Source organism: Thunnus maccoyii, chromosome 24 (assembly GCF_910596095.1).
Source record: "Thunnus maccoyii chromosome 24, fThuMac1.1, whole genome shotgun sequence".
In the NCBI taxonomy this organism is placed as follows: Eukaryota; Metazoa; Chordata; class Actinopteri; order Scombriformes; family Scombridae; genus Thunnus; species Thunnus maccoyii.
This window is the reverse complement of record NC_056556.1, coordinates 11,672,732-11,698,984: the sequence shown is the minus strand read 5'-3', so window position 1 is coordinate 11,698,984 and position 26,253 is coordinate 11,672,732. Positions and strand designations below refer to the sequence as shown.

The following is a 26,253-nucleotide window of genomic DNA, read 5'->3' as shown; positions in this document are numbered from 1 at the left end:
ATATCAGGCCCATATCTCTAATGCAATCTGCCATCACCAAGCCCCAGGATGCTACCTAGTGATATACCAGGAGCTGAGGAAGGGAGAGAGAAAGAGAGAGAGAGGAGTGAGGTGGAGACGGCTCTCCCTCCCTCCTTCTCTCACTCTCTCACTTTCTCTTTTGCTTCATCTTCCTCCCTCCCTCCCTCTCTTGATCTATCTCTTCCCCCCCCCCATCCTCCCTTTTGTTCTTTCATTCTCCCTCTCCTCTAGCCTGAGGAGAAAGTGTTTTATTTTTACACACCTGAATTAAACATCGGAACCAGCAGAATCACATACAGACATATATATACACACACACACATACACATAAAACTGTAGTCATTGAGGAAGATCCATTTCTTCCACCTTCTGTGGTTTATATTTTCTCAATTTTATTAGGTTATTTGTTATTGGATGTAGCCTGAGGTGGAAAGATTTGAAGCTATAACTTTATAACTTTAAGCTTGTGACATGCCGGGTCACAGTGAGAGGTGTCACCAACACATAACAACTCTCCTGTGTTTTGTGTGTGTGTGTGTGTGTGCACGCATGATATCACCCTCTTACTAATACCCCAGGGTGGGGAAGCAGAGAAGTGTGGGATCAATGTCTGTATTCCACTTGTAATGGGAAATCAATAGATGATCAGCAATGGCCAGAGGGTGAGAGAGGGTAGGAGATGAAGAGGAGGAGGAGGTTGATGGTTCAGGATGAAAAGAGAGACAGATGAGTTGCCAGAGGTCATGACTAAAGGGAGTTGTTCAGATTCTGATTTGTCAATATCTGGCACTTGGCCGGCGTTTAGGACAAGTTTATGGTCATCAGCGTCTAGCGGTCATGACTATAACAGTTGTCAGTGCTGTAATGATGATATAATAAGTAACAGGTATGATTAAATGTAAAAAACCAGCATTATCAAACATTTCAAATGCTTTCTGAGCAACTTATCCAAGCTGTAAGATTAGCCTAGCCTCGTGCAGCACTGTACTTGAGGATCTAAACTCTCAGTTGAAACATATGTGGGTGTCTGGATGAATTGCAACGCAGCATGGAAAAGCTCCCATCGCAAATATATGTTGATAGAAGTCCATTAAAATGCATCCAGCAGGGGCAGCAGGGTCGCGGCTTCAGCTCAGACAGCAGTTATAGTCTGATGTTTCAGATCAATGCCGCACTAGAAGGTCCGGGGGCCGAGCCCAGACTGCCTGCGGTCAGCGGTTTGGCCCCAGTCGTCTGTAAGTATGAATCTGTGATGGACAGCAGGAGAAGGAGCTGAGGCATGAGGAGATGAGGAAGAGGAGTGCTATTTGTTTTTTGGTCTAGATTGAAGATGGCAGGCCTTGTGGATCTGCAGGGATTTTGCTCCAAGCATCTAGTTAATATTTCAGAGGCACTTATGGTTTATTAGAGTCCCCTTCGAGGGTGGGAGGAGTGGGTGGTAGTGTGTGTGTGTGTGTGTGTGTGTGTGTGTGTGTATGTAGATGCCTGCGAATCTGGGTGTGTGTCGACTGTACACCCTCCCTCCTCCTTACTGGATTTCTGCTTCTGCACATCAGCGAGAAGGAGAAGAGAGAAGACGACAGACGCTTCTTCATTGTTTACCGGATCGGGATCCTGTGGGTTTCTGTGCTCCAAGAGTAGGAAACAAGGGGGGGAAAAAAACACAACGGAGCAGAGATGAAAATCATTTCAACTGCAGGCCTCAAGTGTCTGAGTACAGCCAAGTTTGGTTTGCTTATATTTAGGAACAGCTGTTGCTCTTTTATCAGCGTAAACAAAATAAATCAGACGGCCATGACGCATCCACATCAAATTATGTGTTAATCTTTTGTGTTATTTTGACGCTTCCAGTGGATGCTTTGTGTATATTTAGATTAATTATAAGGAAACACAATATCAGGTAGCTAAAGAAGAAGGGATCAAGGAGGATGACCAGACCAGACTGACTGAAAGCCACAAAATTCGAGTTGTGAGACCTGTAAATATACATACACACAGTGTATACATACTGCAGTTTGGTTTCTCTGTGGTGATGCCTGCAGGAAATGTCCCTGGTCCCCCAACAAACAGCGAAAGGTGTGAAAGGCAATTAGTCGTTTTTGGCGGAGGGGTAGAATGATATATGAGAGCAGAGGAAGAGAGGACATGTCTGGACTGGTGCAGAATTACTGGCCCTGAAGGGTTTTTAGTTTCCTTAACCCCTCTCCCTCTGCTCTAGCTATTCTCTATGGGGGTGGGGGTGCCCCATAATGGCTTCCTAAACACAGGGCCGGTCATGCAGACCCAGACAGACTGCCAGACAGACAGAAAGCTGGGAATGGATGGTGTCAGACATAGGCGGGGTTTGGCTCAAAACAACTCCTAATGGAATCTGGATCTGGATGAGGGGCTGCGTGCGTGAGTGGTATGCGATGCTAATGTGTGTCTTCATGGGTTTGTGTGTGTGTTACAATTTATGTGTGTGTGTGTGTGTGTACAATGTCCTGGAATGCGTTCAAGTGTATGTTTGAGAGAGACAGACAGTGGGCTCTCACACGTCAGGCCCTCATGCATGTATTCATCAGAGCCTGGGGAGAGGCTGAGCGAACAGGTCAATAATCACATCTGAGGAACACTCACTCACTGACGCTAATCCACGACAGGAGAGAAAGAGAGAGAGAGAGAAAGTAAGGGAGAGAGAGAGAGAGAGAAAGAAGGATAGAGACCCACTCCAAAATCAATTAAAACCTAATTAGGCTCCCAGCTCTTTCGCTGGCCTTTTATCCGTGGTGTTGGCAATACAGCACTGAGTATGTACGCGCACTCCTGTGTTTGTCTGTATCAGTGTGTGCTTGTGTGTCTGTCTATCTGTGTGTGTGTGTGTGTGTGTGTGTTTGTTGGCACATTTTTGAGTGTGTGTTTTCCCTAAGCATGTGTCAGTTACAGCCCTAAGCTGGCGTACTTAGGGATAGCCGTGGCTCTTACAGGCTCACTGTGGGAGCTCGCCACTAAAGCCTTTACGATCACCTCTGTAATGCAGGATTACAACCAAGACATGTATAAGAGAATTGGACGACGGCTTCTTTACTCCTTGGCGTGAGTGCTCTTGAGGCCTAGTTTTGTGCAGATTTTGCTTCAGCCACAGCCATCACATAACTTTTAACCGCGAGGATGTACGGGAAGCAAGGACGTCTTCTTACCAATGTATCAAGACAAACTAATATATTTATTGCATTTTCAGCACTCCTGCACTTCCATTAGGTTAGAGAGGCTCAAGAGAGAGATATAGAGAGAGAGAGAAAGAACAGCCAAACTCAATGCAGCAGAGTCAGCACTGTCCTAACTTGTAGTCCAAAGAAAAAGTCAAGCTTCAAAAATGTTGGATCCTGCAATTCCCATAATCCAACCCCAATTTCTAACACAGGTTCCTGTTAAAAATTATTATCCCCAAGCCCAATCCTCCAGCTCCACATAAGGCATTATACCACTATTTTCTCAGGCTGAGTAGTAGGTTACTCACTGCTGTGTAAAATTGATGGACCCACCCTTTAAAATCAGCAATAAATTCAAAAACACGACCTAAATATCTTTCCGAAGCCAAATCAGAGCAGTTTCCAAAACCGATTCATTACACTTTCACAATAACAATACTTGGCTGTTCATTTTGTACTTTTCTAAATTCGTGGAAGCGACCTCTTCCTACGCACTGCTGCTGTCTGTCGGATGCTTATGTGGTGCTGACAATGTTGTGGTGACATTACAGGCTCAGTGCAGCATTTTCACACTTTGATCCTCACCTGTACGTGTGCTGCTCTGACCCAGATTAATGTGGTCGGGATTATCCCTCCATCAGCAGTCTTAGCTTGAATGCTCTGTATAGGAATCAATACACTGCAGGAATGAGATAGCCAAAAAAGAAGCTTAGTGACTCTACTTAATCCAGGTTTCATTCCAAGCTGGCAGTACAAAAGCAGTATTAGTGCTTAGATGCCACATAGAAACATAAGCTAGTGCTGATTGGTACCTTTCAGCTTTACTTTGGGAAGTAGTGGAGAAAAAAACAACAACAGTTTCCTGTTTAGAACATGAAGTTGCTGTGTCTAAAAGTGGCTCAAAACCCAGCATCAGCATCAAAGAGACCATAACAGTAATTACCGAGAGAAAAGCGGCCCCGTTGATTTTTGACAGCTCCGTCATATGAACTAATTGAGACGGGTGCGTTTGCGTGCGTGTATGTCGGGAGGGTGTCCTCCACGTAGCTTCAAGGCTCCTGCGGTGATGCTGTTAGTTATGCAGGGAATCACAACATGGGAGGAAGAAGAGGCACTTTATGAGTAAGTGAAAGAGTGGGAAACAGGGATGAATAATACAGAGACCGAAATTACAAGGATATTATTCACAGTTGTACAACTTGAAACACAACAGCATGCGTATTTTTGCGGGAAATGAAGATACACACACACACACACACACATATAAACAGCATGTTTGGAAAAAGTGAATGAATGCCTTTTTTGGGAAGAACTTCAATCAAGTAAAATTTAGTGTAACTTACTTAAAACAGTACTTGAGATAGTAGCAAACAAAAATTATAGAGATTTCCACACCTTCCAATATGGTCACAACCCAAAATTATTACCTTAAAACCCAGTGGTTCACTGTCAGCTCCCAGGCACAAGCCCGTCCCTTCTTAATCATATCAACAAAGCTACAGTATCAATCATTGGAGGTTATGTACAGAAAGACAGTGTTTTATAGTAAATTACAGTTTTTGTTGTACTCACCAGTCGTAACAACACTGTCAAGTAAATGTAGAAATTGTAACTTTCCCTGGAAACAGCATCTGGAGTAGCAGATGGCTTCGCCTCATAGGACAATTACAGTGTAACAAAGAGCGTAAAAGCCATTTAAACATACTGACAGTGATGCAAGGGTACTTAAACTTTAAAATAAAACATGATTCATTAGGCAAACAACCTACTGTAAGCGTCATGGCTCATGCTGGGGGCGTTTATACCCACATTACCTCTGTATTTCTCTACTGTTCTTTAACATTTATTGAACGAGTAGGCTCATACTTGACGTGGCGTCGCGACAACGTCATTCTGAATTTGAGGAGTCACCCATAGTCACAAGAATAATTTTCTAACAGCAGGTTTTGCCCTGTTTTATTTGTCCGGATGTTGTAAACTCCACCCATGTGACATTTAAAGCAGAGAAAATCAAACATCATCCGCAGAGAGTCGAGGTGTGTCTGCGACTGTGCTTTTATATGTGTCTAATAATGTTAGCGGAATGAAACACAAGGCAATGAGCTAATTCTGGATCAGCCAGGTGGGCTTTCTCTCTCTCTCTGTCTTTCTCTTTCACACAGAAACATAAAGAGACACACACACACACACTGACCTGACAGTTAAGAATGTGCTTTTATCCATCAGGGTCAGTCGGCTAGTCAAAGGTCATAATGAGCTGAGAGCTCAAGCATGTGGAAGCTAAAACATGAGGTGTCTTCACATATATTTACCCTAATTTCTCTCTCTAAACCCCCACCTCACCCACTGCCCTCTTAATATCCTCACCTCTCCTCAAGCCCTCACCTCTTTATTTTTTCATGAGCCTCTCGATCTATTTTTACGCTCCGTATTAATGAATCTATCCAGCTGTATATTTGCCTGCATCTTAACCCTCAGATTGAAAGCCACTGCAGCCCAGTATGTTCTGAAATACAGTCCTCCCTCCTTTTTCCTTTCCTGTGATCCAAGATTCAATGATTTGGGGGATTGCTCGCCCCAAGCTGATGTCAACGGGATCTGAGTTTGTTGTTCTGAGGAAAACTGGGTCGTATTTGTAAGAGCTTGATTTATTGAATGCAGCAGAGAGGAAACAGCACAAGTTGGAGATGGTTTGACTACGAGCCAATTCTCTGGTGGATAGATTTATTTGTATCTTAGCATTGTTTTATGTTCCTAAATTCTTTGCTTGGACACTGTGTATTCTGTCCTGAGGCAGGAGTCATGATGGTAAATAGGTCCACACCTGTCTGGTTTTTATTAGCTTAGCTCATTGCATAACCCCATAACCATCTTTCCGTGTTTACCACCCCCCTTTGCCGCTCTCCTTTTATCTTTTTACTTCTCTTAATCCCTTCCTGCTGCGTTAAGCTCGACGTAAACTGAAATTTAAGATCGTTTTCTGATGGGTGCTTGCGACAAAACATTTGAATGCAACGAGAAATAACCTCTGTCTTTGTCATGTCTCCTTTTTTTTTTTTGTGGATCAGGTATGACTTCATCGAGATCCGCGATGGGAATTCGGAAACCGCTGACGTTCTGGGTCGACACTGCAGCAACATCGCCCCGGCGCCAATCATCTCGTCTGGACCCTCCCTCCAGATCAGATTTGTTTCGGACTACGCCCATCAGGGGGCGGGCTTCTCTCTGCGCTACGAGATCTTCAAAACAGGTGAGGAAGCATTATCAAGAGAGCAAGAAAGTTGTGCTTGATTGATAATTGCATAATGATGATTGGCTGTTTAGTTTGATCAGTAGTGCAACATAATTCATGTGATCAGTCCCGCAATATAATTATTTATATCTGAACTGTATTCAAGTATAGTACTTAGTTTTAATGTATGTATGTGTATATATAGGTATGTCCATTACTACTGTTGGCCAGGTTCCACTGCTTGATCTAATTATTTAAAGACTTCTGTGGGAAACATGAGCTTCAGACAAGTTTTCCACACTGTGAACCAAACATTAGGCTTTGCTGTACATTAATACTTAAGTTAATGATTTTGTCAAGTGTGTGCCATTTCTTTGCTCCATGTCAATGGCCCAAAACCTGTGATCGTTCACCCCTACACTCGCTAGCACTCTCACAACAATTTGCATCAGCAGAGGCAGCCGGGCATGTAAACAAAAGTTAACGAGAGAGGGGGAAAATGCTCTTTTTTTTAAGTACTTTCAAACCGCCTGAAAGCATGTGAGGAATGCTTGCTTAATTGGAACAGGATCCACTTCCTCTGGGGAGATGAGAAGGGCTGGGTGTAGGGGGAGCGGAGGAGGTGGTGGTTGTGGTGTTGGGATGATGGAGAGAGCTCCGAGGCAACCTGGAGTTGGACTTTAGGTTAAAGGTTTACGGCTAAAGGCGGAGGCGAGGAGATTGATGGGGATGAGTGTGTGCCGAAATGGAATTTTCTCGAGGTCGCTGAAGTGCACGAGGTGAAGTGCACTTTGCAGGTGAGGGTGTATTGGGAAGTATATTTGTTTTGGTGGTGGTGGTGGGTGGGGGGTGTTTGTGTGTGTTGAAGAAGGAGAGGTGAAATGGTCAGGTGGCCTTGAGGCAGCTGAGAGATTTATACTCAAGTGAGTTACCAGCTGATTGTCTTTGCAACATTTTAGGTAGCTCCTCCGCCAGCCAACATTTATTTAAATTGTATCTTGATTGAAAAACAAGTTCAAATTCAAAGTGTGTCGATCGAAAGCCATTGAAGAAAGGTAAAAGTCAGAGTTTATGGAGCACAGAAAATAAGAATTCCTCCTATAGAAAGAATGCATTGAGTTATCACCTCCTACATTTGAAAAACATCTCTGGTTTTGTGTCAGATGAATGTGACCCAGATTTGACGTTCAGCTCCGTTACCAAGGCCACCAGCTTGAACCCCGATAATGCAATAGTGTAGATTGCATCAATCTCTCAAACACACACGCGCGCGTACGCTCGCATATGGACGGATGGATGGAAGGCTGGTGGATGGGGGATGCGGTTGCCATGGCTTTAACAAGATCCTGGTATAAATTCAGGGGGTATAAGAGATTGTGTCACTGTGTGAGCACATGTAGGTGTCTGCTCGCTGCGTGTGTGGGTGGTTCCACTCAGTGAGATTCTGTCTGTCTGTGTGTATGTGGAGGCGGACTGATAGTACACGTGTGTGTGTGTGTGTGTGCGTGTGTGTGAAAGAGAGTGAGATAGAGAGAGGCAAACAGAGACAGACACGGTGGGGAAATTATTGGGGTGATGGGAGAAGAACGACAAAGGAAGAGTGAGTCAGAGAGTGAAAATGTATTCAGGATGCTTGATTGAGGCCATGTGTTAATTACAGCATTTCCAGCGCCTGCATGCTCTCTCATCATAGCTGTTTGTCTAACCATGGCAGGCCTGGGCCATGGGTTTCCACTATACACAGCTTACAACTTCTGACAGGAATGCAGAGATCCCGATTGAGATGTTTATTTACCAGTGTGGAAGTAATTACTATTACTTTTACTTTAACTTCAACTTCAACTTTCAACTATATTTGTCCTGGGTGGGAGGGCAATTGGTTTTGCAGCAAGACATAGATACAAGACGGAGGGGAGGGTGAAAGTTGCAGGCTTGGGGGAAAACAACAGTGGTCCCAGGTTGACCTTCCCCAATCATAGAATTGTGTACAAGAATAAAGTGCTGACATGTCACCAATATAAATACAACATGGATATGTAAGTACAATTCAACAACCTCATATAAACAACATGGCCAAAAATGTTATCATAAGCAAAACAAAATCGACATTGTTAGTCAATGTTGGCAGCATCGTGAAACTCTCACTAATGGATTTTAGTTGCATTTGTGTGTGTGTGTAATTTTTAAACAGCATTGCAAGATGGTAATATTTATTTTCCTTCAAAGATGTCTTGATTAAACTGTATTTAAAGTCAGTATCTATACCAAAGAAGTGCGATAGTAGTCCTAAATTGCACTGGTGTGTGTGTGTGTACAGTGCAGGGGTTTACGTATGTGAGGGTGTGTGTTTATGTACAGTATGTGTTTTTAAAGGGTGCGTCCTAGTAGAGATAAAAATCTCAGCACACAGCTGGGAGATGTGTGTGTGTGTGTGTGTGTGTGTGTTAGTGTGTGTGTTAGTGTGTGTGTGTGTGTGTGTGTGCGTGTGTCTGTTCAGCTCCCTTCCCATCTTAAACAGACAGTAGAGCTTACAGCACAGGCTGACCCTGGGGTGACCCGCCAAACTGTGTCTAGGAATCAGACAGTGTGTGTCTGGTTTTGGCTGGCTATGAGGGTGTGTGTGTGTGTGTGTGTGTGTGAGAGAGAGAGAGAGAGAGAGCGAGTGAGCAAGCGAGCGAGTCATATCGTGGCCTGTTTTCCATACTAGTAACTAATGATACTGAGGCTTGTTTTTGTTTTGTTCATTCAACCTTATTACATAAGCGGTGACTGTAACCACTCTAGGGGGTTTTGGATTGGACAAGCAATCTGTTTGTGTCAGTGTGTGTGTGTGTAATGGGGTACAGTGCAGCGAGAGCTAATTATTTCCAGCAAGGAGGAGCAGGAGTCGACCTTTGACTCTACATCCATCCTGATACCCCCCCCCCCCACACCCCTCCAGTACACCTCCTGAGGGGAGACGTTTGCCCCAAAACAACATCCTTCCACCATACCCATCCAAACCCCCCCACCCCCGCACCCCACATTCACACACACGCACACATACGTATTAATCCTGCTGTACAGTGCACGCCTCCCCTCCTCCCCCTTATTGTTGTGGCCTACTTTGCTCCTACTCATGCGTGCTTAACCCTTTATTCAGCCCCGACTACCACCCCCCCCCCCCCGCCATGCACCCATCCATCCCTCATATACTTACTCAAACACACAGTCACGTGCCACTGACGCTGTTACCACGGCTACAGGGGGAAGACTTGCCAGGAAAGCCCCCTTTTTCCCAGTTCCCCAAAGCCCACCACTAGTGCAGTGGGGGCAGATAACGTCGCAGCCAATCCCGAGTTAAGACGAGGCCAAGAGCACCCCAGGGCGTTGGGTCCCCTCTGCGACCGCTGGTGACCGCTGCAGTGGCATCTGTGGAGTCGCAACGGGAGCGCAGCCCGAAGCAGGACCCCCGCCCAAGCGCCAGTCATAACACTGAGCCTGTGTGTATTCCTGATGTTATCATGCTGATTGGATGGCGACCCTTGCCTCAGCGACGGCTGATTGCCATGCGTTGTTTATTCCTGAATCACCAGACTCATCCCTACGCTTAAATTACACTCAAGTAATTAACCGGCAAAGGTAAATTAAAGTCATGAATAAATAAACTGGATGAGCGCAAAAATTATTTAAGACTGATCAGTGATGAAGAAAATGTGTCCCAAAATGAATTGATATGGCAGCTGTATGAATAGGACTCAGGATATCATGAGCAGCAGGAGGCTTTATGGCGTCTGCTTTACTGGTTCTCAAAAACTTGATAATGGCATTCCATTCCCCAAAACATAACAGAGGTGACACGTGACTTAGAAGGAGCATTCCTCTCTATATAAAGCATCTTCAGCCTGACGCAGAATGTCTCTCAGGGTCTATAAAAGTGTCGAACCGTGGCACGCCAAGAATGTTGTTTTTCTTTTCCTGGGTCTTCATGTTGTTCATGATGTTGTTGTTGTTATTGTGAGTTTTTCTACTCTAACCCCCCTGTGTAGCACGCCCCTTCCGCCCCATATTCACACACGCATCCACACACCCCTCCTCAGATGCCTCAGGAGAGATTTTCTTCAATGAAATCTTGAATCGAGCTCAAGCAGGGGTTACATGAGAGATCCTGCGTGTGTCTGTGTACGAGGAGTAAATGTATGTCAGACGCAGACAGGCAGGCAGTGAGCGGAAGGTGAGGCGGTTTTGATGTGCGGCAGACACTCGCGAATGCAGAGGTGAGCCCTCAGCAAGAGTTGCGTGCCGAGGACAGGGGGAGCGAGACAGACGAGACAGAGAGTTAAAAGAGTGAATGAACACAGACTCTGCGCGTCGCCGCTGAGGAAGAGAGGGAACGAGGGATTGGATGAGAGGAGAAAGGAGGAGGAGGAGGAGGAGGAGGAGGGAAAGGGGTTGCCCTGACACAACATGTGGAGCTGCTACTACATCAGGCACTCATGTGCAAGAGGCGAGTGGTTTCTACCCAGCAACTCACCCTCTCGCCCCCTGCATCACACACTCACGCCATGACCTCCCCCTCTTTGCCAGCGGATAGCTGTTGCCAAATGGCAGCTCATGGTGCGATGCAAGCACGAACCAGGGGTCTGCGTAAGACAAGCATGCGTATGTGTTTGTGTGTGGGTAAGAGATGGGCCGAGAGGTGATGGAGGGAGGCGGTAAGGGGGGCTTGTTTTTGGCATGTTCATAGACTGTGAACTAATGAGCGCTAACGAAAAGAGAAGGTACTCATGCATACGCGACACACAGACACGCACTCTCAAATATGAGACCACATGCGTGCACACAGCGTTGGCACGTGGCAGCCCCGAGTGTGTGAAGCGACTACTTGGTGCACACCGACTGTAAAACACACACAGAGTGGTGTGTTTGGAGGCGATGGAGTCAAGCTGTGCTCAGATTGAAGTTTTCGGCGGTGGGATTCCAGACTGCTGCACCATGACCCAGTAAGAAACAAGGCCAGTGTGTTACTGGGTCTCACACATACTGGGAAGCTGTCACACACACACACACATACACAGAGACACCTTCAGACACACACAAGAGGCACATACAGAGAGACAAACATGCCAGCAGCAAAAAAAACACACACGCGAGGAGCTTGATAAAAGGCATTCACAAAAACATGTCATATGGCTCATACATACTACATAGTTAATTTACTGTTTCATTACAATCGCATGCATGTTACTGCTTTAATGCATTCATAGCATTTATGTTTACTCCATTTTATGCCGTCCAATCATACACACAGCAGCTGTAGACGCGCACACACACTCAGCACAGAGAGGTGAGGTCAGTAGTTGAGGGAATAGGGAGATATCACTGGTAGCTTGCTGTAAATTACCGTCATATTTCAACATGTCTAGTTCTGTGTGTGTGTGTGTGCATGTGTGTAGGCAGCCAGGTTCTTAGCATGGAGTCAGATGATCCACGGCTGTTTTGATGTTGCAGCATGTGTGTGGGAGTCGACACGAGTGTGAGGGTTGCTTTTAACATGAGGAGGAAGATTGATACCTTTGTGTCAACATCTTGAGTATACCGTTTGTACATGTATGCAAAACAGATAGATTGACAGACAGGTACATACATACATACAAGCTTTAACTACATTAATACATGCATACATGCATATATATATGTATAGTGAGCGAGGTAAAGAAAAAACTGTGAGATAATTGGCATAAAAATAGAGAGGAGGAAGAAGCAGATAAAAGGGAGCCGATAGAGAGAAGGAAAAACAAAGAAAAAGAGATACAGACAGTGCAAGTCTCGAGTTTTTCCCTGTCTCTGTGTGCTGATTGGGGTCAGTTCTCTGCCATTAACCAAGTGTAGACAGGGGAGGGCCAGAGCAGCCCGCCGACCCCTCCACTTTTATAGGGCTGCCTGATAATAAGGACTGGTGCCTCGAAGGAATGCTGCAGAAGGAATGTGCTGTTAACATGTCTGTGCTCCAAACGTTGCTTTTATGAATATGTATCTTAGTATCAAACACAACCTGGCAGTTCTCTGAGACTGTGCAGCGCTGTTGACACGATGCAACCCCACTTTCCCAGGTTTGAAACCTACCAGAGGCTGTTCCCTTGAGCCTCTTCAACCTGACCTCCCTATCTGCTTTCCAACAGACTGAATGATGGGAAAAAACTGCAAGAACAGGCTCTTTTCTTTATGCTGGGAGAAATGCTTGACAACTGCAAGTGTCTAAGTAAAGAAAAAAAGTAATGAAATGAACCACAAGTAATTTCAGCTGGAGAGAAGTTAGAAAAACCAGTGTCCAGTGCAAGTGCACTCATAAACAACCACAGAGCAGTAATTTAAGTGCCACTGGTTGGTTTATTAAGGCCACCACCACAGGCATTTCTGACATGCAGTTAAACAAAGACCTAATGAAAATCCTGCAGCGTCTTTGTAACACTATCACATGCACATATTTGCCATTCTGGAAAGCATAAAAATACAGATACAGCAAGACTGTTTATAGCCAACATATAAAGATAGAAGTGTTAGAGGGGAGAGCGAATGAACAGATTGAGAAAATAGCCAAGGTTTGTGAATGAGACTGTGTGTGTGTGTGTGTATAGACATTCGGTCCCCTGTCTATTTTATGTGTGCTCTCTCCCACCCTCATTGATGTGCCGGTCCATAAACACTCGGCCGTGACTCAGGCTCCCCAGTGGGCTGCGGAGCAGTGGCTGATGGGTAGATGATCTGAGCCACACAGCTGCCGCCACTCAAGGTGAGCCGCCCAGGGCGCATAAATCTGCATGGCTAATGAGGAGCCGCCGCAAAGGGCCCACTTAGAACCATTACACAACGTTTGTGGTGTGTTTGAGTGTGTGTGTGTGTGAGAGAGAGAGAGAGAGAGAAGAGGCAAGAGAGAGTGTTTGAGAATATTTATTTTGAATGTATGCAGTAGAGGAGGGGTCAGTCTACTCCTCTGTTTAGCCTGGCATAAGCGTGTGTAACAGTATACGTCATATTACATAATGTCACACCTATGAGGATGGGGTCTTTTAAGGCCATGTTAAAGCCATAAAACATATTAGTCCTCTTCTGAATGAATACCTGATTTTTGTTGATATTTGTTTTGAGCACAGAAGTGGTTGAAAATATTGAGGTTTTGTGTCAAATATGCTGGCGGAGCTGACAGATAGGTGGGTACACTGAGGCGGAGGGGACCCGACTGGCAAAAAGAGTTATTATACTGTTCGTATCAACACGCCTACTTGAGCATTTGCTCACTGTGTATTTTCTCCTCCATCGGTAATCATAAACTGTGTGTTTGTGTGTTTCACCACCACAGCCACTGTATATTCCAGCGTGCTGTCAGTGATGAACGGCTTTCTGGAACACCCTCTGCAAGTCAGATGAGATATCGCCATGTGATCGATCGCTTACGCCTGTATCTTCTCCTTCTATGACTGATTGCTCATTCCTTTCTAAATATCCTCTTATCCTTGTATCCACTCAGGGTCGGAATTCTGCTTCCGCAATTTCACCAGCTCCTCCGGCATGATCGAGTCCCCGGGCTTCCCGGATAAATACCCTCACAATCTGGAGTGTTCCTACATGATCATCGCCCCGCCTCACATGGACATCACCCTCACGTTCCTGACCTTTGACCTCGAGAACGACCCCCTGCTGGTGGGAGAAGGTGACTGCAAGTACGACTGGCTGGACGTGTGGGACGGCCTGCCGCAAGGTGAGGGAGAACACACATGCAAATGACACACGCATGCTTGGAAAATCGATGTTTCTTGGTTGTGCACACACACACACACAAATGCACACACACACACTGTATTCATATCCACATTCAGAACTCATGCAATCCCCCCAATTCCCACACAGAAATTTGCATACCAGTCTTCAATTTCCTGAGCAGACACCGCTCCCTTTGATGTAAGCAGCCTTGCCTTACATTCCTTTACATTACATAGAGGAAACATTATTTCACACTGGGAACTGAAAGTGCTTCAACACCCCAAAGGAGCAGCCCTTTCCCATGCCCCTCTTCCTTCTCCATAATAACACCCTTCATCACCCCCCTTCCTATCCTCCCTGTCCTCCCTCCTTATCACCTTCCTTCCTCCCCTGGGCGAGTGAGAGTGACGGCCACGATGAGTATCTGTTTGTATCCAATAGGAGGTGCCGAAGGTTGCAAAATGGCCTATCAGCCAGGATCAGGAAGTGGAAAGGAAAAAACATTTGAGGATGTTATCAAGGGCTTTGATAGTGACCGCCATAGGGTAATGTTAGTTGCTGTTCTGCTGGTGAAAACCACATTAGTAGTGGTGAGTGGTGAATTTCCCACCTCTCCCTTTCTCTTATGCTTGCTCCGTCTCTCTTTCTTCCCCCCTTTTTTTTTAAAAAAAAAAAATATCAAGCACAGAACTGAGGATTTGCTCTAATTATTCCATTTTCAGTTGCTAAAAAGGGATCCAAGTGGATTTAAAATTCCAATTATAGCCTTGAATTTGGGAGCTTTGATAGCTGAAAACAATTTATACCATTCAAAGTTGAGAATTAGGAGGAAATTAAAGTGTAACCCAGTTCCAGTGAGCTGAGTCCTCGGGCATGAAAGAGGGATGGGAGACAAAACGGAAGGGTGAAGAATTTGGTGTCTGGCGAGGGAGCTACTCTTGAGACTATTGTAATCCTCACTTGTGTGTGTTTGTGTGTGTGTGTGTGTGTGTGTGTGTCTGCAGCTGATCCCAGAGCAGCTTGCATTAAGGCAGGGATTCCAGTCCCCCTGCTGGGCTCTGGCTGAGACACACATGGCAGATGGAGGGATGGACAGGAGAGAAAAGGGAGAGAGAGGAATGATGAGCGGAAGAGAGTTGGGGGGGAGGAGCATGCTGCGTCTCATTAGACAATACTTACTGAAGCAGCGTGGCTACCGGAAATCTGCTTTTGCACTGCTGGATTCCTTTTTTATTGTAATGGAAATGACACGTTGTTTGTTCCCAAATATACTGGGAAACAAAATATTTCACATTTTTTTTCCTTGTAACAAATCGTATCATATAGTAAAAGCAGCAACCAGATAGATAATACTATAGATTGACCACAAAAAAACAACATTTATTTACATCTGTTTGATTTATGTGTTTGTCTGCAGTGTCTCCTCTAATCGGCCGGTACTGCGGGACAAAGATCCCTCCAGAGATCCAGTCGTCTTCCGGCCTGCTGTCCCTATCCTTCCACACCGATATGGCCGTGGCCAAAGACGGCTTCTCCGCCCGGTACAACATGACGCACAAAGAAGTCAGCGACTGTGAGTGCGAGATAACTTTAAGCAAGCGTGTGTTTGTGCGTGCAAAATGCCTTCTCTGTACAGTAGATTTATTTACCTGTTTTTATCCCCATCTCCATTTTCTACTCTTTCAAGAGTTTCTTCTCCATCATCTCTGCTAACACTCGTCTTTCTTTCTTCATCTTTCATTCCTCTTACCCTCTCGATCTTTTCAGCTTGCCCACTTTAATGCTATTTCAATCTCAGAGCTCTCTCTCTCTCTCTCGCTCTTTTCAGCCTATTTTGCTTTCTCCTAAGAGACCATGATTTTCTCAGAAGCAGACTATTTTCTTTTAGAATATAAATTAACTTCACCTCAATTTACCTCTGCTCACCTGTTGGACTGCTTTCTGTCTCCCTCTGCCCTTTCTCTGTCTGGATTTACCTTTTCGTCTCTGTCTTCAAGCTCTTTAATATGCTACTTAGATCGTCTTTCAATCTCTTTAAAATAATCCTGCCTCTGTCATCCATTCTATTCAACTTTCCTTCCTTATATCCTCTTTTCCCAGTGTATGTAAAATCCTTCCCTCTCTTACAGCCTATGTTCCATCTCCACTGTAAAGCTACATCCACGAATATACAGTTTCCACTTTTCCTCCTTCATCCCCCTCTTTTTCTTCTCTCTGTTTCTCCCTCCAGCGTTCCACTGCAGCATGGCACTCGGTATGGAGTCGGGGAAGATCAGCGACGATCAGATCACCGCTTCCACGACCTTCTACGACAACCGCTGGTTGCCGCGGCAGGCTCGCCTCAACAACGACGACAACGCCTGGACGCCCTCAGAGGACAGCAACAAGGAGTACATACAGGTCAGTGGTCAGATGTGTTTATCCTCAAGTGTATTTTTGTGCCGCACTTCTCAGAGATAACATGCTTCTGCCAGCTTTTCCTGTCAAAGAAGTTTTTTTTTTCTTAACCCCAGGTGCTCAGAGCTTTTATTCATTATAAAAGCTCTCATGATCTTTAAATACAATAGGTTTAATCACCATACGACCTAACAAACAGCAATTGTAAATAGGCAATTTAAAGACCAAGATCACTGCAGTGTAAATTTATGTAGAGAGACATTATTTTCAAGTGTAAACCAGCAAAATCACACACATTTCAGATGTGAAAATCTAAATAATGTCAATTGTAAAAGTGGTCAAATACAGCTCACATAGAAATCTGCTTTCATTTTCTAAGCGCAATAAATGTAGAGAATTCGTCTCAGTGATACTAGCGTGGAGGAGAAGATGTACTGGTCAACGGCGTCTCATATACAGTGAAGACACACACAAGAGGAAAGGAAACGGAGGAACTGTGAAATGATGATAAGGAAGTGCTTCTGTGCTCTCAATCTTTTCCTGCCTCAGACACATACGCGTATGCATGCATACGTAGACACACAAAAGCACCAAGAAGCCCTTGATTGATGAAGGTGCTCTTCAGGAATGCATCCGAACACTACGCCATTGATCTTTGCCTCCAGCTTTCCTCCCCTTACACACGACAATGCACACACAAACACACCACCTGGGCTTCCTCAGCAGTAGGCCACAGTCAGTGTCCATTCCCTGCTGTCTGTGTGACAGATAGACACAGCAGCTGGTCTGTCTCTGTTATCTACATCAGCGCCGAGCACCATAAATCCCTCCTGGAGTCTACACAGTCCTGTAGTTCACTTCCTCTATTCTATTCAGTTATTAATAAAATACATCTTCAATCGAATTTTAAATCATTTCTTTTTTTGTTCCTTTTTTCCAGGTTGACCTTCACTTCCTTAAGGTTTTGACAGGCATCGCTACACAGGGGGCCGTCTCCAAAGAGACACAGAAGTCTTACTACGTCACTACCTTTAAACTGGAGGTCAGCACCAACGGGGAGGACTGGATGGTCTACCGGCACGGCAAGAACCACAAGGTAGGCTTTTACTCTATATGCATATGTCAAACCCCAAACCTACAATGAGATTAACACACTCTAATCAAAAGTTAAAAAAAGTGGACTTTACAAGCTTTAAAAAACACACTCTCCCCAACCAGGATTTGAACATCTAACTCCAAATTCCCCTTTCTTTAACCTTTATACCGCAATCACGATACAATCTCCAATAACAGAGGCTGTTGTGTGCATTCAGGAGCCATATCAATAGACGCAGCATTCCTGAAGGAGTCTTTCCCCTTCCAGGACTGTTTATGAACCTGAGTCATAACCTCAGCCAAAGAAAGAGGTGATGGGAGGGAGGAAGCGATAGAGATAGAGAGAGGAGAGGAAGCTGACAAACAAGAACAATAGAGTCCTCTATGTGCCCTTATCTGGGCTAGCTATTCATCATCTCTCTCACACCAAAACACACAAACACACACACGCACACCTGAGGTTGTGAAATCCTCTGAGTCATAGGCGCAGAGTGAGCGCGTGTGCGTTTAAGAGATTCACAGTGCTTTGATTGAGCGTCATGTGTCCATCCTTGTTTGTTTATTTGTGCGTGTGTGTGGGGAGGGGGGGGGGTTCATACTCAGGCTTGTGTATGAATGGATATACAGTGCAGGTTGTTGTTGTTGTCACGGCACGACTCACAGTAAGCCTGTCTCCAGGGGATTTGAACTCTGCCCCTCATATCTGGGTTAAGGTCACTGTGGATTTCAAGCGGAAAAATAGAGAGTGGCAAGGGTGGGGGGGGGGGGGTGTGTGTGCTTTCAGGAGGGGGTTAATCCACATACACATTTACCCAAAATGACTGTTGGCCCCCTTCTGTGTATGCCAGTGATTGGTTTGGGTGGGGTCGGTGGGGGGTATTTGATGTGGAGATTATTGAGCGAAATGTGGATTTGACTTAAAAAGTCAACATCTGTGCAATTTATTAGAACCCCTCAGAAACCCCCCCTCACCTTCTACATACACACACACACAAAATCAGTTGACCCCTCCTTTAAATAACCTCTGGATGATCTCTCTGTCTGGAGATCTGTGCGTGTGTGCGCATATGTATATGATGGGTGCCCGTCTGTACTGTGTAATCTGAGTCCACTAATCTGTCTGAGCAGAAAAAAAAACGCTCACCGCTCGCAGACACGGGACTCAGACAGATGCATCGAGACATGCATATAGAAGAGATATTACTTTGAATTTTTTTAATTGGTTATATTTTCAGATGAATTGACTGTTGCAGTGGAAAATATACAAGATTTTTTGATATCTAACACCGTAACCAAGTCTACACTCAACTCAGTATTAACTTAAGCCAACCGAAGAATTTCTGAATATTCCTCAAGACCAAGTTGAAACCACGAAATGCTACTTTTACTAATGGGACATAACATTATCTACATAGACAGATTAAGTATAACATCCGTTTTTCATGATGATAAAGAAAAAATGACAGTTAAAACATTTGCTCCATGCATGATAGGACTCTCAAGCTCTGCTTAAAATCCACAATGATTTATTGTGCATTCACAAATGGCATCTCAGACTAGGTTGGATGAAACTTTCTCTTTGTACCTCTGCTGATCACAGGCAGCAATGAAAGGATGGGATCCAGGAATGATTCTTTTGATGAATCATACACCGACGGGCAATTTGCACTTATGATTTCAGCCCGGCGCCGGTGTTATAATGCAAGTTCACTATACTTTTCATTCTTCTCGTCAGCAAGGTTCTCCTCTGGTCCCCGCGGGCTGCTGTTGAATCTTCCGTGACTGCTAATCCACCAGTCATGTCGTACAAACTCCCAGTTAGCCCATCCTAAGCCCACCAAAGAGCCCTTAAGTGGTTGAAGCTCAATTCTCATCAGGGGGTCCCGTAATGACTAGGATTTGGTTCTTCTAATTGTCATTTAACAGTGAGCTTGAAGCTAATGTGGCTTTGGAAGAGTGTGTGTGTGTATTATTAGTGCGCGATACGTGTGTGTTTGTGGAAGGATGAGCCACGAGTGTATCTGCGCATCATTCGAATCACCCATGAATAAAAGGATTGGCTTGGCAGTTCTTACCTCACTGTGTTTGTTATTGGGAGAGAGCATGTCGCCATTTATTGTCAAGATTTGTGCCCTTATTTGCTGTGTTGACACAGACCGAACGATTTAATGCCAATAAAGATGATTTGACAGAAAGAGAAGGAGACACACAGAGTAAGAGAGAGGCAGGAGAAGCGAAGGCATTTGGGGAAATAGTGCTTTTTTTGGTAAAGAAAGGTGCTGTAGGAAGGGAAAAACACCAGCACTGCAGATTGCAATCACCTCAGTCATACCAGCAAACAGGCTTTGTGTGTGTGTGTGTGTGTTTTAGTGTGTGTGTGTGTGGTTTTGACTAATTTTGTGCATGCCAACACATTTTCAGTTTGACACCCATGTGACTTGTTAATTCTAAATCACGCTACTCACATATGCACCTCATTACTTGATGAGATGCTAGCATACTTTAGAATTGCATATCTCTCTCTCTCTCTCACACACACACACACACACACACACACACAATCACACATAGATACACAATGAATTTTTATAGCAATAAACACACATGTATGTCCAAATAAATTAAAATTAAAGACACACACACTGCCATATGTCTGTGAGGAAAATCCCATCAGCCCCAGTGCTAACCAAGCATTGTGTTGCTGAAAAGCATTGTGAGCTTGTGCTAAATCTGTCCAACACACACACACACACACACACACACACACACACACACACACACACACACACACACTCAAAGTAACCTGGGAGAGAGGAGGAAAAAAAAGCCCACACAGCATTTCACCCTGTTCCTCCATCACAGTATGTCACACACCCACATACAGACACACACTCACACACACAAGCTTTTTTGTTCACTCAGTCATTCTTCAAGCTAATAAATGATAGAAATTCTGCATATGCAAACACAGTTAGCATGCTCACAAACACGGTCCGACTAAACTGGTTATATTGGTACAAAGACTTCGACATAAGGTAGTGTAAGACCTTTTCAAAGGATCACTGCTTCAGCCTTAGCCTGCACACACACCGCTACTCCCTCTTAGAGCCAGTAGTGGAGAGCGGCCAGCTGGAACCAGTTCCTACTGTCAACATCTTCATACCGAGAACGAGGAAGGGAGAGAAGAGGAGTGAACGTCTGGAGCAAAGATGGGAGGAGGGGGGGTGATGGCTGGAAAGACAGATAGAGACAGAGGGAGTAACTAGAGCAAGAAAAGGAGGATGAGGAGTGTAATGGACAGAGAAAGAGACTGGGATCGAGGGAACAACACAGGGATGAAAAAATGTCCCGGAAACGAATAATGTCTTACGCAGAGCTCACCGCATATCCCCGCGGTGCCATCAGCTTGAAGGAAAACACTGGCAGAGGAAGGAGACATGTGCCAAAAACACAGAATAGGGAGAGAAAGAGGGAGATGGTAAATGAATCAAGCTATGATGCATACATCTATCCACGCCTCATTTTACAGAGAACAAATGTTCTTTGCTCAAACAAGAACCAGTGAAATTCACTCTGTTTAGGATTCACAGTCGCTTCTTTCTACTGTCTATTTGCTTGTCCCTTTACATCTATAGAGGAGGTGTTTACTGTAAAACACACACATCTTTCACAGTGACCTCGTTCTCCGGAGGGGTCATCAATACTTAAATACCTATGGTGCCTGTGTCCCGCCGATGTCCGCACAAACGAGTCTGACCGTCGCATACTGCTATGTGTGTGTGTACGTGGGGCTCCAGACTACGAGGGAGGCTTCGTTATATTTTCATGACTCTCTACGCTAGGAGACACAACATGACAATGTTAATTATTCAGCCCACCTCGCCTGCACGTCACGTGAGGGGTAGTGTCACATAGACACATACACAAGCAAAAAAAAAACACCACGCCAGTCGTCAGGCAGATTACAGAGGTGGCAGCCATGCCCTTGCAAATGCCACACACACTTCTACTTGCCTTTGTACAAGAAGAACATTTTGAGGAAAGCCATTACAGCAGCTTCATAGTCAAAATCATGTTATCAACAAGTTGGTCAATGACCAGCCATCTGCTTCCTGAGGCCAGTGACCTTTAACCTGGAAAGTAATGGATCAGGGGTTAAATGACTCACCCTTCAGGTACTCTGACAACAGATGGGAGGAAGTGGAGGGGACAGAGGACGCTGTGAGCGGAGTGACAACATCTCATTGTCTGTGTCTCTCTTCTCTTACTCTTTCTACTGTCTGAGTTTGCTCTCTCTCCTCTCACATCCAAAAGAAAAATTGAAAGAGCCTCTCGAGAGCTGATTCTTATTGAACAAATTGTTCTTTTTGTGTCAGTAATGTCGACCATATATTCCCTGCTTTTACCCAAAGATGAAAAAGAAAGGCAGCAGGCAGTATTGTAATGCACCAGCTAATGGCCTTTTAGTCATGGTTGGCATTTTGTACGCTGGAACAAGACATTTCTGGGAAGTTTTAGTAGACAAATGTCTTCCGAACTTCCCACTTTTGAGGCTATTTACGGACGTGATCATGCCATGTCTCCATCAATTTCTATTTTATCACAATTTATCACCGAATTTCTTTTACTGACGAGAAGATCAAGCAAAAGTTCAAACTGTTTTTGCAGTGAACTTTAAATACAGATAGCAATTTACTGTAAAATTGAGCAAATTCTATTAAATTTAGCTATTTGGCCACATTATTAGATAAATACTTGGATTTCCTGTCTCAGCGTTGAATCCGTTCGTTGTTCGCCGCTACTCCCCACCTCCTCTCCCGCATTCCTCTGCTCATATTCCTTATTAAGTGATATCTGCTGCCCTCCGTTCAACCTCTCCTTTTTCTCTCCTCTCTCACACATGCTCCTCCGCCCCACTCTTCATCTGTTTATAACTACTCTTCTGAGGACTCTTCCTCCCCGTAGTCATTTTCTGTTTTTCCTGTCCGCTCCGTCTTTCCTCCCTGCTGCTCTTTGTTTCGCAGAAAGAATTATCTGGGAGTGGTGAAGATGGGTCGGTTGTATGTGAAGTAGACCCTCCATCATACGCTCGTCTTTGTGTGAGCATGTGTGGGTGTTTACATAACCCCCATAAGAGCCCACATCCACTGTTTGGCCTCTTAGGTAAACATAACGGCCGTCTATCCTCAATCCAGCAGCAGATACAGCAGAGATAGAGATAGAGATAGCCCCTCTTATCTACTCAAACACTCACACTGTTTTGTATTAGCGGTGTCAGCTCCACTTGATTAAATCAGGCCATGCCCAAAATCAAATAAAACCCCTTGAGTAGGATTTTGAAGTCCTATCAATCATATTCCCACTGGTTATGGAATTTCTGGAATATCATGTCATTTTGAGAGGTGTATACCAGACAGGGAATTTTACAAATGGGTCACTTTGCACTAACATGGCAGAATAATATTTTCAAACTCTAACTGAAACCAGACTTTGTATCATTTATGTGAAACAATATTATCAAAACAAGAGTGTATCACATTTTTAGGCTACGGCAGTGGGTTTGATCATACGTAGCTTGGATTAGAGTAAAAGAAAAATCATGTTGAGATCTTTTTATTTTTAGAAATGATGCCTTTAATCTTTAATTCAGCTGCTTGTAGCAGTTGTCTTTCCATCTTTCCACTGTGTTGTGTGGCTGTGATGTTAATTGGTGTGGCTTTGCTGATATCCGGCACACTCGACCACAGCCAGATAGAGTGAATGACACTTAAGAGTCAGTTAAAAGACGCTTCCTCTGCTTATCTTAGTGTGTAGGATATGTGTGTGTGTGTGTGTGTGTGTGTGTGTGTGTGTGTGTGTGTGTGTGTGTGAGGTTTCCTGTGTCTTTGTGCATGGTTTCAGTTAGTAGACACCAGCAAGAGGAAATAAGGCACACGGGGGGTGAGAGAGGAGATGTGTGTGAAAGATATCAACTGTACGGTTTTGAGGAACAGTTTGAAAGAGAAAATGGAAGTGTTGAGATGAAGGGATGTGGCGACAAAAAGCGGAGAGAGAGAGTGGAGAGGAGGTGCAGTAGGAAAAGGAAGTCATTCATAATTACAAAGCGGGGGTTTATGGTTTTGGGAAAACTTGTTTACCACAAAAGGAGAGGAAAGAAGAATCACGTCTGTCATTTAATGTCCCCATCCAACGCCCTCGAGCATCACGAGACACTTTTTCTGCCCAAAACAGGACGTAACTTGACCACTCGGGTTACATTTGCCCTCTGACCCCCCGCTGCCCCTCCCCGCCGCTTAAGAGCAAATGGAAGGAAGGGAGTGTTCATAAAGAAGAAGTTAATGTTGATGCTTTCAGGCGGATGCCTCAGGAAGTGAATTTCACTCACATCCTGCCCACCTGCGGGGACTTCCTGCGCCTGACGGCCAATCATGTTTGGTCGTGTCAGGTCATGTCTCCCACGGTTTCCTATGGCCACCAGCATAGAGATGTGTGAGACGGGATGAGTGAGCGGTGTGTGTATGTGCGTGAACACGGAGGAGAGAGAGAAACCCTCATCCATCGTCAGGCTTTCCCAGCCTCCCAGCGCCGAACCTTTGACCCCAAAACACATCGACAGCTGGGCTGGTGACATTGGATCCGTGTTTGGGTTGTCTCTGCTTTGTCCGGCCTGCCACTGTGTGTGTAGCCAAGCGAAACTGTGCACTGTGGGTGGGTGTTAGAGCGAGAGGTAGTGTGTGTGTGTGTGTGAGAAAGAGAGAGATAAGACAACGCAAGCACTCATACGGGCATGTACGGTACGTCTAATTTGTCTTCTCTTTGTCTTTGTTTGACCAGGTTTTCCACGCCAACACAGACCCAGCTGAAGTGGTTCTGAACCGGGTCCCACAGCCAGTTTTGGCCCGGTTCGTTCGCATCCGACCACAGACATGGAAGAACGGCATCGCCCTGCGCTTCGAGCTCTATGGATGCCAGATTACAGGTGTGTGTGTGTGGGTGTGTGTGCATCATGGGGTTAGATTTTTTTTTTTTTGCCCTAAAGAAAGTTGACTTTACCAGTCTCTTCCTGCTTCCCACTCATACAGTCAGATCTCCCAAAAACAACAATGTTTTTTCGGGCTCTGTTTCTTCTTCAAGGACAATTCAGCAGAGGCGATGAGGCAGAGGAGAAAGTTATTCAGTCACTGTTTTTCCACTTTGGTGATTTAGGGATGTTGTGGTTTTCCTTCTCCATTGTCTTACCATGAAAAAAAAAATGTTTGGAACACTGAGTATAATCCCTTAAAAAAAGATGAACTTTAAAGACATTGAACATCAGCAAAAAATAACTCCCTAAGTCATAAAAACCAGGAACACACATGCACATTCGCACACACAGAGATGTGTATTTATGTTCTCTCCCGCACTCCCCCTGCTATCTTTTAAACATAGCAAGCCTCAGGCTAATTAAAGGAAAGTTTTACTCTATTCTTCCTTCCAGAGGCTGCACCAGTGTCATTTCCCTCTCTGCTTTTTTCCCTGACTGTCTGTCTCTCTCTCTCTCATCAGCACTCCCCCACTTCTTCTCTGTGCTCGCTCTCTGTCTCTAACTCCCCCGATGCCGCCTCTTTTTCCTCTCATGTTTTTAGATACTTTTTTGATGTGTCCTCTTTGCTCTGTGAGCTCTTCTATATCGAGAAATGAGTAGCGATCAATCATTTATGGCTCCCCATTCACTGTTACATCAGAAACTGTGATTCGCTCTAGCCTCAACAGCTGCTATTGAAATAACTATTAGCTCTTACAGTACAGGTACATCCACAAACAGGCGGTTTCTATATATAGCAGATGACCTCAAAAAGCAGGCACACCCTTTGAAATGTACACAGACACCACCCACCGGCACACACACACACACATACACACACATACACTTCCTGTGCCTTTTATTCATTATTTACATCTCCTGCGTTTGCAGTGACATAACAGCATGAAACTTTGATCTGTGTTCTCTTAAACCGTCAGCACAACTAACATCTCCCCATCTCCCTTCCTCCTGCCCTTTCTCTCTTCCTCCGCGTCTCTTCCTGCAGCTCTCTCTCTCACTACCACCCTCCACGCTCATCCGCCTCCCTCTATCCTTCCCTCTCCCACTGTTTCTCACTGTAGGAGTCTCATCCCAACATCTTGCTCTCCTTCTCCCACTTTCCCCAAGCCGTCATCTTCAGCTCCGAGTCTCTTTCTCTTGCTTTTTTTTTTCCCCCCACTCTTTCCGCTCTCTACGTCTCTGCCTCCCGACTCCTTGTGTTATACCTTTCTTATCCCCTTAATCCTCATTTCTCCCTCTCACATACTCCCTCAGCAAGTTACTCTCAATGCTACCCGCCCATCCATATCTGAGTTTCATTTCCAAGTGCTTTTGCATGTACTTGGAACTGTGCTTCAGTCAGTGAATGTGTGCAGCACGGTGAACAAACAAGCTATTGACACAATACAATGAACAATGTATCAAAAAGACACTTCAGTATTTGTGTGAGATGTGAGGTGCATGGATGCAAAGCAGGGCAACGTGCCCATTCAGCAGCAGACTTAACATATGCT

General features: G+C 44.9%; 1 protein-coding gene across 3 annotated transcripts in view; it reads left to right on the top strand.

The window, feature by feature from the left end:
• The window catches only part of nrp2a (neuropilin 2a), a 60,672-nt gene that overhangs the window by 13,151 nt on the left and 21,268 nt on the right, over positions 1-26,253 (top strand). For all 3 annotated transcript variants that reach the window (XM_042404829.1, XM_042404828.1, XM_042404831.1), the window contains exons 3-8: positions 6,281-6,462; positions 13,952-14,182; positions 15,602-15,757; positions 16,415-16,584; positions 17,522-17,677; positions 24,511-24,655. In XM_042404829.1, coding sequence (XP_042260763.1) covers positions 6,281-6,462; positions 13,952-14,182; positions 15,602-15,757; positions 16,415-16,584; positions 17,522-17,677; positions 24,511-24,655 — 1,040 coding nt within the window. The remainder of the gene's footprint in view (positions 1-6,280; positions 6,463-13,951; positions 14,183-15,601; positions 15,758-16,414; positions 16,585-17,521; positions 17,678-24,510; positions 24,656-26,253) is intronic.